This window comes from Molothrus ater, chromosome 6 (genome assembly GCF_012460135.2).
Source record: "Molothrus ater isolate BHLD 08-10-18 breed brown headed cowbird chromosome 6, BPBGC_Mater_1.1, whole genome shotgun sequence".
NCBI lineage: Eukaryota > Metazoa > Chordata > Aves > Passeriformes > Icteridae > Molothrus > Molothrus ater.
In genome coordinates, this window is record NC_050483.2 from 19092155 (window position 1) to 19110768 (window position 18614).

Below are 18614 nucleotides of genomic sequence, written 5' to 3' on the forward strand. Positions count from 1 at the left end.
TCTGTCTAAAATCATGTCCCCATTGTACCAAAATGCTCTTGCTAAGATCAGGTATATAGACAAAGCCTTAAGAGAAAGGACAGGGCTACTGTAGGCAAGTAAGGTATGTCTAAGATGTGTTTAAGTCCTTGGCTTGGTCCACGTCTGTGCACTGTATAAATATTATAACTGCTTGACTGATTTTGACTCCTCTGAGCTGCCTGGAGTGTCCTAGAAAGCAGGGTCTGCCCTGACTCTGGGGGTGATGTGTTTTTACAGTGAGACAGAAAGCCCCATTATTGAGCCCTCGGCAGAGTTACAAAATGTGTGTCAAACTTCACATATGGCATCCAGGGAAGTTTCTTTACTGGCTTAGTAAGGTATTAGAATATAGCTACAGTATATTTGAGTTGAGCATGACTTTGTAGTCAGTAATGATTTCAAAACAGCAGTTGATGGTATTGTTTTCTATTTTTAACCAGTGATTTTGCTGTGTATCATAGACTGATGGCTATTGCTGTTGGGAAACTCCTGAACTGGAATTTTAATTCTTTTAGTACAGAATTTTATGGAATTAAAGAGGACCTGGAATTACTCTTAATGTGATTTCAGAAGGAAAAATGAGATACAGAGAAAGCTGAAAAACTTACTCATCCTGATTTCTGTGGTGTTGTGTCTATACTGTCACTGATATGTTTCTCACTCTTGGTGTTGACATCAGTTGTCTAAGGAGTCTGGATCCTGGAGGATATAGATGGTGACAGCTTGGTTAATGATGTTTTCAGAGGAGATTTTCTCCTGCAAGCATCATGTATTTGTAGAAATATTTTTCTCAAAGTTTTCCTTGATTAACACAAAGCAAGTCCTAGAATTTTGACCCCCAAACTTGGAAGAAACTGGAAGAGAAGTAGTAGTGGTAAGGATGAAATGGAAAGAGGCAGAATGAGTCTGCCTGTGGGGGGAAGGAGCTTGCCTGTTAGCACTGGAGAGGTTGCCAGAGCCCATTCCAAGGTAAGGCTCTGAGACAGGGCTCCTGCAGCTCCTGGTCAGTCACAAAGGGAGAGACCTGCCTGGCCCTTGGTTTGCATATCTATCCTGTAAATTTGTAAATAAAGCAGTTTGAAGAAGCTCTTTGTGCTAGATTATTTTCACTCAGTCCTTACAGTGTGTATCTTGGCAGTTTCCCAAAGTTGCAAAGTAACTAGACTTTATTAAGAGTTCACTTGAACTTTCCATCCTTGTTTAGTGGAAGGGTTCTGGAGCTGTCCTGGAAACACCGGCACACACAGAGCCAACAAAGCATGGCAGGGGATTGTTTTGCAGTCTTTGGAGAAATGCTAGAAGATTCTTTACGTACTGGTGTTCACCACAAAGAAGAGCCATTACCTTGAAAATAGGAAGTCAGAGAAAGGCTTAATGAGGACAGATAGCATTGTATAATTGAGGAAGAACTCTTCAAAGTAAATGCTTTTAAAACCACTGGTAGCCCTAGTCAAGGTTAAACAAAATGTTCATCCATATGTGGTGCATCTTTCTTTCCAGAAGAGTTCCCATGACTTTTATAGGCCTGAATTGAAGATAGTGTGAATATTGCAGTTTTTCATCTATCACCTAAACCTGCATGAGGTTTGACTGTATCAAGCATGTGCCAGAAGTCAGAGACATCATGACATGCTGATAAGACAGATAAGCACCAGAGAGAATCATAAGCTCATTACTCCTAAAATACTTGTTGAAAAGATGTGATAATATTTGATAATACTAGTTCTGAATGTAGTTGACTAGTAGTAAAACACGTCGTAGAGAAGCAGAGATAAAGCATTGTAGAGTTCCTTTATAAGGAGAGGGTAAATCAGTCAAGGAATTTAAAAGTTTTTTGGTGTTCCAAATACTGTAAAAAGGCTTCTCCATCTGCTTTCTGGTCTTTTTGCATCACATTTTTGTTCCAGAACTAAGGGGTGAGTGTTTGAAAAGACAGTCAATATGGAAGATGGTAATTCTCCCCGTCTTATATCACTGTTTGGTCTTTTATTTTAAAGAGAATACTATGTGAGAGAGCAAGGGAAAGAGTTCTGTAAAACTTGCCTATAAAATAGGGTTTTCCAGGACCAAGGCTAAATGTACATAGTTATTTGTGGAATATAACTTCATAGAGAGGATAATTGTGAAACAAACATGACCCATCACAGTAATCTTGCCTGCTTTGAAAACAATGCAGCATTGCACTGGAACAATTAATGATGTCCAAAACACACCATATTTTAGAATCAGCTGGCATCTGGGAGCACGCTGATTCAATTTGTCATCATTAAACTGAATTCTTAAAATAGAGAAATGGAAACTTCCAACTTGCTAGAAAGCAGAACACATCCACAGTCTAGTTTGTCCTTTGCCTTTACCAGTCAGGGTTTCTGTGTGATAAACCTGGTGGTTTGGACCATTCTCTGTGTGTTATCCATGACTGTGGGCAGGAAGCCAGTTTGGTGTAGCTGCTGGTCATTTTCCAGGAGTCCATCATCTCTTAACAGCCAGCCATCTCTCCCTCCCAGAGAGGCAATAATAATTTCAAAGCTATCAGACACTGTAATTATCAGTGGCCATGATGGGTGCTGCTAATAGCAGTGGCAGAGAGGGTTGTGTCAGTGCTGTGTGTTTATCATTTCCTCCCCCAGTGCCTCGGCAGTAATATCAGTAGCAGCTGGCTGTGATTTCCCTCCCTTGCCGCGGCTGCCCCCGCCCAAGGACGGCAGAGCAGCTCATGCTATGAATGAGTCTGCAGGCAGAAATGTGAAGTGGCAGCTGAGGAAAAGAGGGGTTTTCCTTGGAGGATCTTTCCAGTCAGACAGAAAGTTCAGCTAATTGCAATTTAAAGTTCAAACCTCCGTGACTGTTTCCTGCCTAATGAAACCTGCAGTCATTTTTTGAGTCTGTGCTTTCAATTAGGAACATAATTGAACTTTCTTTTGTAAGCAATGGCTTTGGGACTTTCCAGTTCCTCTACATGACAACACTGGCAACTTTATATAATGCAGCTGTCTTATTTTGGTACAATAACCTTCAATTCTCATATTGTGAAACCCCAAACAAGAAAAAAAACCAAAAAAACCCTAAAAGGAGTTGGAAAATAATCTACAGTTTTAGCCATTAAATCATGAAAGCATAAGCAGGGCATGCTAATTCAAAGTAAAAATCGCAGAGAAGACCTGAATTCTATTTGCATTTGGAGTTTGAAAAATACTTTGCTTCACTTTTTTTTTCTCTTTTCTGTTGATGATTGGTGTAGTTTAGTAGCTGGAAACTCTAAGAGACTGTGTTGTATCTTAAAAAAAAAAAAAAGAAAAAATGCCAGACATGCAGCAGCTGTGTTAAAACTTCATCTCTCTGCTAATGGTACTGTTCCAAAAGCAGTGTGAGAGGGTTGTAAAAGAGATTGTCAGGGTACATACTGTCAGCTGCCTAGGAAAAGGGCATTAGCCTGCAATCCTCAACTTCACAATTAATGTTTTACCAAATACCTGCTTTCATAAATGAGAGGCTGCCTCTGACAGAACGTGTAATAGTAAAAAAAAAAAAAACCCCACCATGGCATAGCTTTTGTTAATTTTGTATGTCTCACAGTGACAGCATGTTAGCAAAACAGGTTCTCAGAAGTACATTTCCCTAGGGGGCTTTTTTATTGTTATTTTTGTTAATGGATAGGTGTCTGTAAAGAAGCAGGGTGTGGCGTGTGTGGGTAGCTGTAATGAATAGTTTCTTGCAGATTTCCCATACAGCAGTGAGAGGTTAACTGGAGCTCAGTGGATGCTCTGTGGGCACGCAGACCCCCGTGAGCAGACGTGAGCCGGTCCCCAGGCAGCAAGCAGGCTGCTGGCCAAGCCGGGGTGTAAAAGCTGAGCAGCAGCCCTGAGCTGGCAGGCCTCTCCTTGGGAGCACAGCTTCCAGCAGGGAGGTGTATCAGCGAGGGATGGATGCTGCGTGCCAGGGCAGCGAGGCTGCGGCTGCGTGCAGGGCGAGCTCTGGGCCCACATGCCCACGCACACCAGGCTGAGCCGGCTGCCTGTGCTCCTCCTGCAGCCTGCAAATGCAGCAGCTCAGCCGAGCAGCAGGGCTGCCTCTCATGGGGGTGCTTTAGCTGCTCTTTGCCATCGGCCAGCTCGCATCTCTGAGACAAAGTGCCCTAACACGACATGAGGAGGTGAGGGAGTGACACAATATGTCACTGCTAAGGACAGCCAGGTCTTCCCAGCTCCGTCCTGGTGCTCTGGATACAGCTTCTGCACAAGGAAGGTGGAGTAGTTAAGCAGGCAGGTTCAAGGGAAAGTAGTGTTTGCCAATTATAAGGAAACGTGATCCATTCATAATGGAGCCACTGAGGGTGCGGCCTGAATGCATCTTTCACTCACTTCCTTATTTTTCCTCCTCCTGCTTGATTAGGTGTCCTTCATTATTTACACATCCTTTCCCTTTTCCCTCATTTACACAGGTGTGTAAATGTAGAAAAAAAGCTTCTTTTGCTAATGAGTCTTCATATTTATAAATGTAGGGTTTTTTTCTCTGTTCCTCTATGTTGTTTATACATAAATTTGACATATAGGAACCCTTAGAACATGGAAGCGAAATAATACATATTTTGTTTTAATCAATTTCACCAGTAGCAGTGCTGTAAAAATCAGATAAAACTTTATTGCTCTGACAGTTTTATCCTGTTTACTTGTGTGTTTGCTATCTATATATGCACTGAGGACTGGCAGCTTTTTAGAGTTCAATAGCAATTGTTTCCTATTAGACAACAGCAAATGGAAAGTAGAGTTTCCTTAAAGAGTTCTTATTCCATGCTTATCTTCCTATGATTAGTGATGTTTGAAGCTGTTTGCCAAGTGAGAACTGACTTACATCTTTTGCCCTGCTGTCAGAATGAACACTTTAGGTTCAAGAACTTGAAAATTTATTTAATACTTAGCTGAAGAATAGTGTCTTAAATTTAGTCAAGTTTTGCTCCTGTTTGAAGCAATACTTCCTAGTGATAAATATCAACTGTCCTATTGAGATTTTGGAGGTATTCCTACTTAAACTTGATGCTCTGGGAAAGGCTGTAGGGCTGGAGTGTGCAGTGGTATTAAAATGCCACTCTTCCATTGCACTAGTCGGAGTAACTTTGTCTTGTGAGGAGCACAGTCTCTCCTAGCACAGAAAATAAAAATGTCCTCCTTGAGACTGGGTATTGAGCTCTAAACTTTTAAACTCCTCTTTTCCACAGTGTAACCAAATCATTTTATAGCCTACTGAGAAGAGATACTTGGTGGTTCCAGTTCACCACTGAGTGGGCACAGCTAAGGTTTTAGAGAAGCATTTATCCCCTTGACAGTTCTTGTATTAAAAGCAGTACTGCCAGTCATTTTGAGCATGTGAGACATATTCCCATAGTGACTGCCTAGAGAAAAGCTTCTTTCCTGCATTTGTGGCTTGCCTCAGAAAAACCCTGGATCCATTTGCTCCCTGTTGTGGTATAAAATATTACAGAGCGCTTCTAAGAGTGTCTATGATGAGTTTTGTGTCTCGTGATATTTCTACAAGATCAGTTCTATTCACTATTTTTTTTTCTTTTTTTTCTCCTTTTATTCTTATGGCCTAATTTCCTGGATGCTTTTTAGGTAGGAAGAGATTACAGTACATGCTCTTGACCTGTCTAGTCTCACACATAATCCAGTAGTGATATTGTTTGTGCTCACACTGGACAGAGCACAGCATTATCTGTTTTTTTTTAAACAGTGAAGCTGGGGCAATCTTGGAGCATCACGGAAGAGTAAGATCAGCACAGTTTTTCAGGTGATTTTCAAGGGCATCTCTAGGCATATACTCTAGACAGTGTTATTTGTCTCTGTGTGTTTATGTGGATTAGAAAAAGCCCAGTTTTCCAGTTTTCCAGGAGGAGACATATTCTGTGAGTCGGAGATTGTTAAGACCAATGACTAAATCTGAATTTGCTTTCTGATAATGCTTTGATGGGAGCTTATTTTAATTTAGGTAGTACATATAACAAGTATTTTGTGTTTCTTTCTGGAGCTGGAGATAATTTTTCTTGTTCTTTTAGATTTCGTAACAACTCCTATTACTTATATATATGCCAGTGGGGACCAGACCTATTGTACATTGGTGAAGCATAAATAATATATTGCATAAAAATAGTGCAAGACTGGTAAGATCTTTCTACAGTGCCCTTAAAGAACAGTAGAATTTCTATCCAAAATTTTTGCAAATGAATAAACTCTTTAATTAACTTCTTTTGCTGAGAAAAGGAGGAAAAACTAAAAAAAGCTCTCTATGCCTGACTAGGCAACCCTTCAAAATAAAATATAAACAATGTTATTTGCTTCAATTGCTTCTGTGTTATCACAAGCCCCTTAAAAACATAGCCACAGCACTGAAAGTCTTGGGCCCAGCAAGGTTTATATTCGTTAATAACCTACAAAAGTATTTATTGATAATGTTTACTTGATACACATCCGCGTCTTCAAAGCTCAAGGTAGACATTAGTAACAAAAACAAGTGGTCTCTCCTCAGTATGTCCTACAGTACCTGAAACATTCAAACATTTCAACACCAGCACATGTCTGAGATGTATTCCGTATCGCTTTGGAAATAGATGGTGTCTCTGTTGAAATTTTGTTCTTTTTTTTTTCCTTCCATTGCACGGAGTTTACATAAATATTACAACATTTGGTCAAGAGGGAGTTACCTTATCTGGTGGATTTCATCAACACCTTCAGCAGAGCTGGAGTCAGGCTGAATGTATTTAAATTACCCTAGAACTTCAAATTTGAAATCTAGGTATAGTAGTATTTAACAGAGAAATAATATTCCCAACTAATGAGGAAGAAGTGAACTGACAAACATGCTGCCAGCAGAAAATACTGATTTGTGATTTTTGTAGCCCATGGGAAGTCAGTGTTTTTATCCCTACCTCACAGGCAGGCCAACAGAGAGACAGAAATGTAGCTGTAAATAGAACATCTTCTCCAAAGCCCCAGACCCTTCTCCCATCAATGAGATCAGTGCCTCTCTTGCCTCAGTTTCAGAAAGCAGGTATCATTTCACATACAGGGCTATTTCAGATGAAAGAAGCATTATGATTAATTGTAAGAAAAGCATTCTTGTGCAAATATTATTCTACTGGATAGGAAGTGAACAAGAGCATTCTCTGAAAACTGTTACCGTAAAAATAGGAAACTCTCTTCAGTTACTGTTTGGCAATCCATCACTGAGTCTGGTTGTGCAATCCTTCCTTCAGCCAAACAGTATGTGTGAGAAAATACCCCTTATGAGTAAGAGTAAGTGTTTTCCTAATTTTTGAAACACCCATACTGATGCTTTAAGTTTTAGTTTTCATGTTTTGCAGATTCTGTACTGCATTACTGTATAACTCTGAACTTCATATGAAGTGTTAGCAAGTTCTCCTGACAGTTTTGTCAGACAAAATAATCTTTTTCCAAGGAGAGCCAAGGACACCATTATAGCTTCAGGCCCCAAAAGCATAAACAGCAGCAAACTGAGGAGAGCATCTGGGAGGATGGAACTTCATGACCTGAAGCAGTAATTGGAAAATTAACTCCAACATGTAAATGGACTGAAACCTATAAAAGTGCAAAAACTCGTGATCCATTGTCTATCTTGGGTGTAGCCATGGATGGGCTCTTGTAGTGCCCAAGGTGTATCCTTTGAAGGCCTTTTAATAAATACCTACTTTATTCCTTTAACACTGTCTAGCCTCTGCTCTAGGTAGCCTCTCAAAGCATCAATACAACCCCTTTTTTGTAGACCTACACTGAATTTCTTAATAGTATTAGTCTTCTGTCTGACTTTATTACTCATAGTGGTCAGGTCATGCCATTTTATCAACACAGTCACAATCACATTCACTGTTGACTCACAGCAATTGCAAGGCAATGTATTGACACCTTTTTTCCACCCCTGATGTGATACAAATATATCCACAGTGATAGTCATGGCAACATGACTAATTGAAATATATCTTTTACTTTTTAACTTACTGGTTTTGGTATCTTGCATTGATTTCTATATTGGGAAATAGCCCGATGTCTCCCACCCTTCCAGAGAAAGTGGTTTTATGAGTCAGGTCATTCAGCAGTTTGTTATAGCAAGGTGTGTCTAAGACATGTTTTTGGGCTGTTCAAGGAAGACAAGAGGATCTATGCACGGTGATTGCTAGCAAATCACCTGGAAAAGTGGTTTCTCACTGCATCAGCTACTTCTGCTGTTCCTAAGACATCACAGAATCACAGTATGGCTTGGGTTGGAAGGGACATCAAAGATTACCTCGTTCCAACCCCTGCCATGGGCAGAGATGCCACCCTCTAAATGAGGTTGCTCAGGGCTCCATCTAACCTGGTCTTGAATGCTCCCAGAGGTGGAGCTTCTCTGGGAAACCTGTTCCAGTGCCTCCCATCCTTACAGTAAGGAACTTGTTCCTAACATCAAATCTGAATCTTTTCTCTTTTAGTTTAAAACTGTTCCGCCTTGTTGTATCACCATCTGCCTATGCAAAAACTCTCCCTCTTTTAAAAAAACCCTTTAAGTACTGCAAGGCTGTAAAGCCTCCTCAGTGCCTTCTCTTCTCTAGGTTGAAGAATCCCAGCTCTCTCAGCCTCTCTTTGAAGGAGATGTGCTCCAGCCTTCCAGTCATTTTCGTGACCCTCATCAGGACTTGCTCTGAAAGGTCCATGTCCTTATGTTGGGGACTCCAGAGCTGGATGCAGCACTCCAGGTGGGGTCTGACGAGGGCAGAGTAGAGGGAAAGAATCACTTCTTTGCCCTGCTGGCCACGTTCCCTTGGATGCAGCTCAGGATGCTGTTGGCTTTTTGGGCTGGGAGCACACACAGGTGGCTCATGTCCAGCTTTTCATCCATGACAAATCCCAAGTTCTTCTGCTCTCAATGAGTTTTTCTCCCAGCCTGTACTCTTATGTCCTGGATGGATGCTTTGTCTAGTGCTCTTGATAAACTACTTGATGAGTTTTGCTTCAAGTAATGTCCTTGGTGGGAGGAAAAATATTGTGGTGCTTTATTAATTAGTAACTGTCTTTTGGGAAACAATGATGCTTCACTGTTTGAGGATGATTCCATGCATACAATAGTGTATTGCCTTTACGTATCTCCACTGCCTAAATATATGTAGGATTTAATGTAGTACTTGAAATCACAGAATATCAAGGCCACACAGCCAGTGCTTCTTTCCCAGTCTTCCCTCAAGCAAGAGAATGTTCACTGCCTGTCATGAATTGTTAAATTTAAATAAACTTTTTTTTTAAATAGGAAAAATATCACTATTCCCACCATATTTGTGATAGCAACAGCATTGTGTACATCTTAACGCTTATTGCAAACTCTAGTTACTAAATGTGCCTTTTTATGAAACCAGTTCAAAAAGATTCATAACTAAGACGATAAGAATAATTAAAGAAATTCAACTGCTCATGTAGCTTAGTGTATGAATAACCTGCATACATCTTAGGAAAGTTACTTGCTAGTCAGCATTTTCAGTATAAATCTCAAGATTCTTGAAACCCTAGTAAAAGTGTGGGTAGACCCACAAAGAATCCAGAAAATGGAAATATTTTGCCACCAAAAATTCCAGGAGAAGTTGCCTGCTGGCGTAGGCAATCTGGTTACAGACTATGGGATCCCTGTCATTCTTGTATTAGGGGAAAAACAAGGAGGGTAGTGGATGTGAAAATATTCTGTTCCATCATCAGAAGCTTGCATAAGAACTTTCCTTTTGACTTCTACAGATCATGTCCTATACTGTGAGGCATATTCTGAGCAGCCTTCCTTTCTTTGGTATGTCTATCAGAGTAATGTTATCTTTGTTTTAACTGGCTGACTTTCAGAGGTTTTGAAAAGATTCCTGAGGTTCCTTTCTTTGATTGGACAAGTGACACAGCAGTGAATAGGAGTAAGGTCCTTTGGGCTCCAGGCTGGGGATCTGTCTGCTGAGTCTGTGTGTGTGTGTCAACTGCTTTTATCCCAAATAACTAAATCGGTCTAACAGTGAAAATCAGACTCCAGCTATTATTCTCCAGCTTTGTTTCGTGTGTTTCTTCGCCTGGGTTGCATGGAACTGATCCCAACTGATTCTCCTCACAGCCCTTGTTACTCATCCTTTGGGGTTAGACAACTCACTGTACAGCCTGGAGCTCTCCTGGTATCGGCAATGTTGATTATGTTTTCATCATTTCGAGGGGGGCATATCAGATAACTAATTGCAGACTATGATATCACTGCCTGCAATTTTTCCCCCGAGGTGCTGTGCAGCTGTACCATGTCCTGCTGGAGTCTGAAAACTTTCAGCTCCCTATTGGGTGAGACTATTACAAAAAGACTAATATTAATGTCAGCAGCAAGGAGGTTTATCATAAGTGATGACACAGTATCGGCTCACTCAGGATGTTTACCAGAGCAACAGTTGCCACGCAGATAAAGCATGATTGGAAGATGCATTAGCAGATTCTTTTCTTCCTACAGCAACTGCTGAGGACTGAAGCATATTTCAAGTACTTACTTGCATTTTGAGTGACTCTGTGAAGGCTTGATTTATTAAGAGCACTACCCCCACGCCCATTGTTTTAAAGCAGTAGCCACGAGAGCTGTCAGTCAAGAGACTGGAGATTTTTGTCCATCAGCAGACAGATACAGAGACAGTGACTGCAATGATCCGTAGGCAGATTCATTAGGAGCAACAATTTAGAAGAAAGCCAGCAGCTTGAGCTTTGTCTCGCATCCCATTTCTGGTGTGCACTTCCAGAAATGCAAGGAATACTTGCTAATTTTTGTTGGAGAAAGGAGAACCTCCCACAGCACTGTATCCCACTCTGGCCCCTGTGCATACATCCAGCCACATTTCTTTTTCACTGCAGAGTTCCACGTCAGCCCACTTGGACCTCAAGGTTAGCATGGCTGTCTCATGACTTTTCATGCAGTTAGCAGCACACAGGAAAGTGAGAAAGCTACACTCTTATTTGCTTTTTTAGACTGAATTACTAGGTACCCAAATATAACTGGGTAGTAGGAACAGCTTAGGCACAACTTCAAAGAAAGTTCTGACTTTACACCTTTGGATCTATGGAGAGTCATCTTCACTTTCTCGTCACCACACCCAGCTACTAAGAATACGTTGTCTCTATTTATAGCAGGAACACCTTGCAAACATGCAGGTAAATCCCTTTTAAACTGTTTTCCTGGACATTGCTGTCTTTAAAAAGCCAGGTGTGCAGAGAATTTTTCCCTCCCTGAATATCACATATCTATTATGGATATAATTATGTGGCATTTTTCTCTCCCATTGCAATTTTCAAGGCTTAGAACATTTTTCTGTGCCAAACTGAAATTAAAATATGACATTTTAAAAGATCCCTGAGGAAAACTTTTGTCTGGGTTCCTTAAACCATCTACATGTATTGCAGCCATGTAAACATTTAAATCTAACTTTCTTAAGTGATTTTATTTTATTTTGTGCAAATGAATTATTTTAATTTCAGAATTAAGGGTAATTTCATACTGGAAAACAAATTCCTTATTTTGCTTTATTTAAGTATCCACAAGGGATAATTTGAAAACTAAAAATAAGGTTTATTGCCACTAAATCTAGAAATGTATTTCCTATAAATCATTGTAGGTTTCACAGCTTGGCAATACTCCAAGGAAAGTATTTCATCGAATAACTCCCAAGAATCTGTAAAGACTTTTGCTGTCACTATTTGGAGAAGCCTGGCTTATGGTGCAGGTGGTCTATTTCTAGATTTGTTTCTCTGCTTTCTTTGGAGAATATTGGTTGGCAGAACCAGAATATCATAACTGGAGGAACACAAAACCAGCCACACTTAATGATGATGTGTGTGGCTTGATCCTTGGCGCTTTTGTGTTGGGATGGTAAAGGACTACTGGCTTCATTCACATGGATCTTGCAAATTTGACTTCTGAATTTTGATCAGTGTGTAGTCATCCCAGTTTTGAGTCCTATTTTCCCAGCACAGTTTTCCTTTCCTCATCAAGCCCCGAGGGATTCAAGTATAGGTGTGTTTTAATGATGTTGACACGTGTCTATTAGTGACTGTGGCTGGGATTAATGAATCATTTTACATAACCTAGCAAACAGCTATCCAGTGGTTTTCATCACTGCCTTGGGCTTCAGTCCAACTTCTGACATAAAGGTAAAAGCTTCTGTATCCTGTTACAGTTGCCTGGGCTGCAAGTTGCTTGAGTGAACTTTTTTACTAATAGACTGAAGAAAAGGTAGAATACTCAGCAAATAATGCTTTCCAGGAAAGCATTGTGTGTCTTGTAGGACCATGTGTGTTGTAGTATATTAAGGAATCACTGAATAATATTTTTTGTACATTTTAAGTTCTCACAGATGTCAAAATGGCAGTAATCAGACTTACGTAATATATACATTGACAAAATGTTTTGGATCCTGAAATGCTTTATGAATTCATCCCATATGAAATTTTGTATTCAGAGGCCATTTCCTCGAGTCAGAAATAAAATATGCATTCTTATTTAGCCATGAAGTAGTTTTCTTGAGAAACAATTGGAAAATCAAGCATAACTAGAGAGAGGTCTGAACTGAGAGACAAGATCTGAATTGTCCAGATTTTAGGACTCATGTGGCCCAATTCATAGATTTGCCTAAAGAGGAATAGTAATGACTAGGGTTTTCTTTTAAATATATTTTAATCTGTTTCCAGTACATTACTTTTTGCTGCTTCATTGCTAGCATGCATTTAAAGCAGGTGATAATATTCATAATGCAGGTATCAGTGCTAAGCTGGTGGTGGTTCCTGTTCAGAAGTGTCAGTACAAAATTCAATAATCTGTGATTATGAGGAAACAATTACACATGTACATCTGCCTAGAGCTAGAAATCAGTTTAATAAATATAGAACATAGTTCTTACAGTAAATGTAAATCCTCTATCTATTAAAACAAAGAGAATGAAAACTATATGCACTGTCAAACCTCTAGTTCTGTCCCTGTTGTCAGCCCCAGTTTAGCACATCCTGGTGAGCTATCAGTCATCTTGAACCACAAACTGAAAAGGAAAATCCCCACCAAAACATCCCCCTAACATTTCCTGGTTGCCATGCAGTTCAGCGTGCGGTTTTACCAAGAAGTCTGTTAGCACGTACAAGTCTTACACTGCTTTCGCTCCAGCGGGGCAGGGTGTTTGCACATCTTCCACTTGCCTTGCTTTGATGTATCTCTGCAGCTGCTAAAAGATCTGCTGCTTTTTTTTTTTCTTTCCCTCCAATAAAAGACAGTTTGAGAATGAAACCCCCAGGTGGTGTCAAGAAAACAATGAAAACTGGGGAGTAGTGCATAAGGCATCCATACAGTATACCAAAAATCTTCATGGAAAATTAATTCCAGTGGGAAGAGTTAGCGTGAGTCAGTGTTACTCATTATACATAAACGTTGCAGAATCAGGGTGGAAGTGGAAATTGCACCTGGTTTCTTACAGTGACAGTTTCTAACAAGCCTCTCCTATTAATTATCAGGGTGTAACTCACACTTCTCTGACGGGACAATGCTCTTTAGTCTGTGTGAGGCGATTCCACTCCACCAGCGGGCTCTAGCTAGCAAATTGTCTGGGGAACCAAAGTTAGTGATTTTGGCTGACAAGTATTGATTGAACCTGGTTTAGGTGTGTGAATGAGGATAGCAGAGAAAGGTTTGCATGCAGCTGCTTGAGAGAGGGCACCAGAAATCGCAGCAAGGATGGGGAGAAATGTGGAAGTTTATGCTTTCCATGCTCATAAAGCTCAGCACAGACAGAAGCACTTCATGGCTTTGGGTTGTGTCACCCAATCTTATGGTCTGGGCAAGATTGATGATTATGACAATTCAAATGTTTTTCATACTGTTTGTCTTCTTCAAGGGCTATTATTAAACAGCTGTAGCAAATCATGTGAATGAAGGAAAAAAGGAAGGATTGTGTCCTGTCAGTCCCCAAAGCCAGACAGCTCTAGGAGGAGGAAGGAGGGAAAGTTAGCGTGCTGTTGGTGATTTCACTGTGAGTCCACTCTGAGTCAGCCCCTTTGAAGATTCAAAAATGTTAAAAGGATCAGCAATAGTTGGTTACGCAGAATGAGTTTTACATTGCCTTGGCACTTGGAACACAATAAAAATCCATCTTTTGCATAAGTGTGTTACAGCCAGCTAAGTAACATCAATATAAAATTAATGGATTTGGCCTTCTTGCCCTATGGGTAAAGGTGAAATAAGTGTTTTGATTTAAATTTACAGTCATGTTTCTTCCTTAATTTGAAATTACTCTGTAAGCCTCAGCGTGGGAAAAAAAATTAAGGTTTTAATTTAGTTTAGATCCCATCATTTGTTTTTGATATGGTATTTATTGGTGTGATTAGAATTTTTTTTGTTAATTCAGTTAAGGGTCCCTCCCCATTGTGTGAACGTTAAAATCTGAGACTATGCAGTAAAAATGCTGTGTTCCCAGATAGCTCATTTTTAAAATGTGGTAATTACTGCCTTCAAAGAGTAGATGCTGAATTTACACAATTTGCTTAGACTGTGAAATTCTGTGTGAGTTTTGGGTACCAAAGCAAGTTTTGCTTTGGTCCTTTTTCCATACTCAGCTCTTCATGAACAGAGTGTCTCTGCTACAGCAGTGGTACTTTTGGAATAGTAGGCGTAGAAGATATCATCAAAGTGAAGACAAAGATGCTGTCTCAGCATTACTTTAGGACACAGTGCCAATGAATTGGATGGCCTCAAACCCAGTTTTGAGAACTGGATTGCCACATTTTTGCCTGGGGTTTCCTGGACACCCACGTGATCTCTCACGCTGCACAGGCAAGGCTTCCTGGGAGCTTGGCTGGGCTTTTTCCTGCAGCTGGGCAGCACACGTGCAGTCAGCCTGGTACCTCCCAGCAGCCCAGTCCTGGGGTGCAGGGTCGACTCAGGCTGAGCATTTCCATGGAAAATAAACACATGTGTAGGCATGCAGCCCACACGTAGTTCCATTAAGCCTATCTGTGTGAGTAAGCCTACTTTTTTGAGCAGCAGAACTCTTAAGTAATTGACTCTCTAAGTGGAATTCTCACTATGAGTGAATCTCAGAGTAGTAATAGGGCATAAATTGTTGTGTTTAAAACCAGGAATGGGCTGAGGTTTGATGATAGCTAAATCAACTCTCTCTAAACAAAAGCAAACTTCACTTTATTATTCAGTGAATCTAGGATTAACTGCAATCAAATGGAACCCAAAGCAAGTGTATGTGGTATCTGCTTTCACAGTGAAAGCTTTTTAGAAATTAGCCTAAAATTATCAGAAAAGATGTTGATGCTCCAAGAAAATTTATCTCCAGAATCACGGAGCTTGTTACGTTAAAGTAATCAAGTACAACTTTGTGATCTTATCCTCATATTTAACATTAAGTCTTGGGCCTCACAGAGTGTGTTTTAGGAAGAGAGAATCAAGAAGGGAAAACTAAAGAGAAACCTTTTTTTTGTCTAGGTCATTTAATAGCTGCTTAATACAGCTACTGCCTGGACAACTTCCAAGACACTATCAGGCTTTGAATATGAAATATTTGGAGCCAAAGTAGAAGTCACTGGCATGGCAGATGTGAGAGCAGCTCCATCCTAGCAGTCAAGGACTGGCAGAAGGGCCATATGTTTTTTAATGACATGTGACAACAAAATATTAAAAATACAAAGAATTTTAATTAGCAAGACTGTTAAATAGCTCTGAAATACTAATTGATTTTGTCTAAATTAATTTTTTTTTGTCAGCCAATATACTGGGGAAGGTGGAATTGTTGGAAAAGAGAGTTTTTTTCTGTTCATTTTGTGGGAAGGCTATCCAAGTAACAATAATGATTAATTCTGTTGCTTATGGTGCAAGCATTCAAGATTGGATGCACAGCTTTTGAGCTTCTTTGGACAAGCAAGCATCAATACTATTGGACTCCTACCTATGCTGTGAATAGTGGTTGTGCTCTCATGCATCACCCAGCCTGCATCTTATCTCCTGCATTTTATCTCCTTGAGTGTTTCCTGTGAGCTATGGAAAGTTCCTTGAGGTTTACACTGAGTAGATACCCTGTACACAGATTAACATCAATTTATGAATGGACAAAAGTAATTAAAGAAAGAGTGCATGCCTTGAATATTGTAATTTGCTTTCACATTCATGCTGTAGAACAAAATAAACTGTCAAGCAAAAATCACATTAGGAAAGTTGCTCATTATTTATAATGTGTCAATGCAAATGTGCATGAATTACATCTCGTGTCTTTTAGAAAAACAGTTTTTATATATCATCTTTTTTTTCAAATAGACAGTAAGGATACACCCTTTTAATATTGGAGAAGACTGGTCTATTTTTCCCTTTCTTGCACATGGAACTTCCATTAAAATTAAGATAAAAATGAGTCATGCTCCTCTTTGCACTGGAAATAATAGCTACTCCTATGAAGTGTGCTTTGCAGTTGTCATTCTAGTCTGGAGTTGCCACTGCTTTTTTTCTCTTGAGGGAAAGGTGGGGCAGAAGCAAAATTAATTCACATTGCTTTGAAGTGTCCTGTTGTTTCCCCATTTCTCTCTACGCACATGATTGTTCTTATTTGTATTGATATTATTATTAACCCTTTCTTCTGCGCATTAGTGTCAATGGCACATTAATTGCCCTAGATACCCTACAAAAACACGTTGTATTGCTGTTTTTGGGAAGGCTGAAGATTTGGCTCATGCCTCAGCCCAAAGAGGGAAAGTATGAAAAAGGTGATTGAAAGTGGCAGTGCTTTTTTGAATGAATTGGTAGCTGTTACTTGTTGTGGGTTTGCTTTGAAAGCATTATACTTGAAAAAACTATTTTCCAGGTTTCAGTGAAGCATTAGGTATACATTTTTAACATCTTTTTTCTTTTCTTTTGATAACAGAATTCAATGTAAGTTGCAGATATGGAGGAGTTTTTCATGTTGAAAAAAATGGTCGCTACAGTCTCACACGATCTGAAGCAGTTGAACTCTGCAGAGCTCTCAACAGTACCTTGGCAACACTAGAGCAGCTGAAGAAAGCTCATGAGCTTGGATTTGAAACTTGCAGGTAAAGAAACTTGAAAACATAGTATATCATGACACCACTAGTGTAGTAATTACATTTGACTTACTGTAGATGCTATGATTAGCTAAATAAGTTATATTCTATAATGAAAAAACTTCTTTGTGCATGTGTATGCTTGCTCTGAGTCCAGTAATTAGTAAGTCCTTGATGCATATATGTTCTTGCCATTTATTTTTTTAAATCACAACCTCACACAGATAAAATATAAAGGTAACAAAAGACTGACAGTATAATCAGCTAATTAGGAAGATGTTCATATCCTAGTGTGTCACTGAACAATTGGTAAGATAAGTATGTGGAAAGTAAGGACCTAATTTGAGGTCAAAGGCTGAGGATGGTGAATGCAGTGAATGGAACTCAGTCTTGTCAAGGAACAGTAAAAAGCAGCAGGTGGTACTGTGAGGGGTCAACTCTTGACATCCCAGTGAAAAAATGGCCACAGGACTAGTGCATTTCTGTAATCTGTGAATGGAGATGTTTCACATGACAGCTACAGTAATTATTAAAAATCTCGAAACCACATTGTCAAGTAACCTAATTACCTGCTGTAATTAATGATGTATAGGGCAACAAATGTGGATGATACAGACTCCCCAGTTTCTCAAAAAATAACTAGACCAAGAGACTAGAAATTACAGAAAACTTTTAATTCAAGAAAATTAGGTGAATAAAAATATGTGAGGCTGAACAATCGCAATCTTAGTGTTTCCTCATAGCAGAGGTTCTTTATCAACTTCATGAGCCTCCCCTGAACTCCAAAAGGTCCATGTCCTTCTTGTGATAGGGACCCCAGAGCTGGACACAGCACTTCAGGTGGGGTCTCAGAGCAGAGAGGGGGAATCTCCCCCCTTGACCTGCTGCCCAGGCTGCTTGGGACACAGCCCAGGATGAGTTTGGCTCTCTGGGCTGCAAGCAGGCACTGCTGCCTCGTGTCCAGCCTCTCATCCAGCAGTACCCCCAGGTTTTTCTGGGCAGGATACTCCCAGTGTGTTTATACCCCAGCTGGTGTTGGTGCACTGCTTCCACTGCCTGTGCATTTCCTTCCTGTGCCTTAGTCCCCAAACAGCTGTGCTGGTCTCTTGGCTTGGTTTCCTGATTTCTTACACTGGTATCAAGAGCTCTTGCACTCTGTGGAAGGAATCCTTGAAGACCATCTCTGTTCTTGTCCCTGAGGGCAGTTTCCCAGGATGGCCTATTGACTACCTCCTTGAAGTGCTGGAAGTTTACTTCCCTAAAATTCAGGGGTTTGACTTCACTCCTCTCCTTGCCCATTTCTCTCAGGACTTCAACCTCCACCACTGCATGATCACTGCAGCCCAGGAGCATCATGGTGGCGCACCATTATGGAGTTTAAATAAATGTCAGCAAATTTTCATCTTTATTGCAGTCTAACTTAAACAGCAAACATGTAGAAATGGAATTTATCTTCTAACTGGCACAGAAAAATTCAGGGGACATGTCTCCAAAATTTTAAGA

At 40.1% G+C, this 18614-nt stretch overlaps 1 protein-coding gene across 1 annotated transcript in view; it reads left to right on the top strand.

Moving 5' to 3' along the window:
- Positions 1–18614, top strand: part of CD44 (CD44 molecule (Indian blood group)) — a 60976-nt gene that overhangs the window by 10013 nt on the left and 32349 nt on the right. The window contains exon 4 of the mRNA XM_036385056.1: positions 16955–17120. Within this exon, the coding sequence (XP_036240949.1) occupies positions 16955–17120 (166 nt within the window). The remainder of the gene's footprint in view (positions 1–16954; positions 17121–18614) is intronic.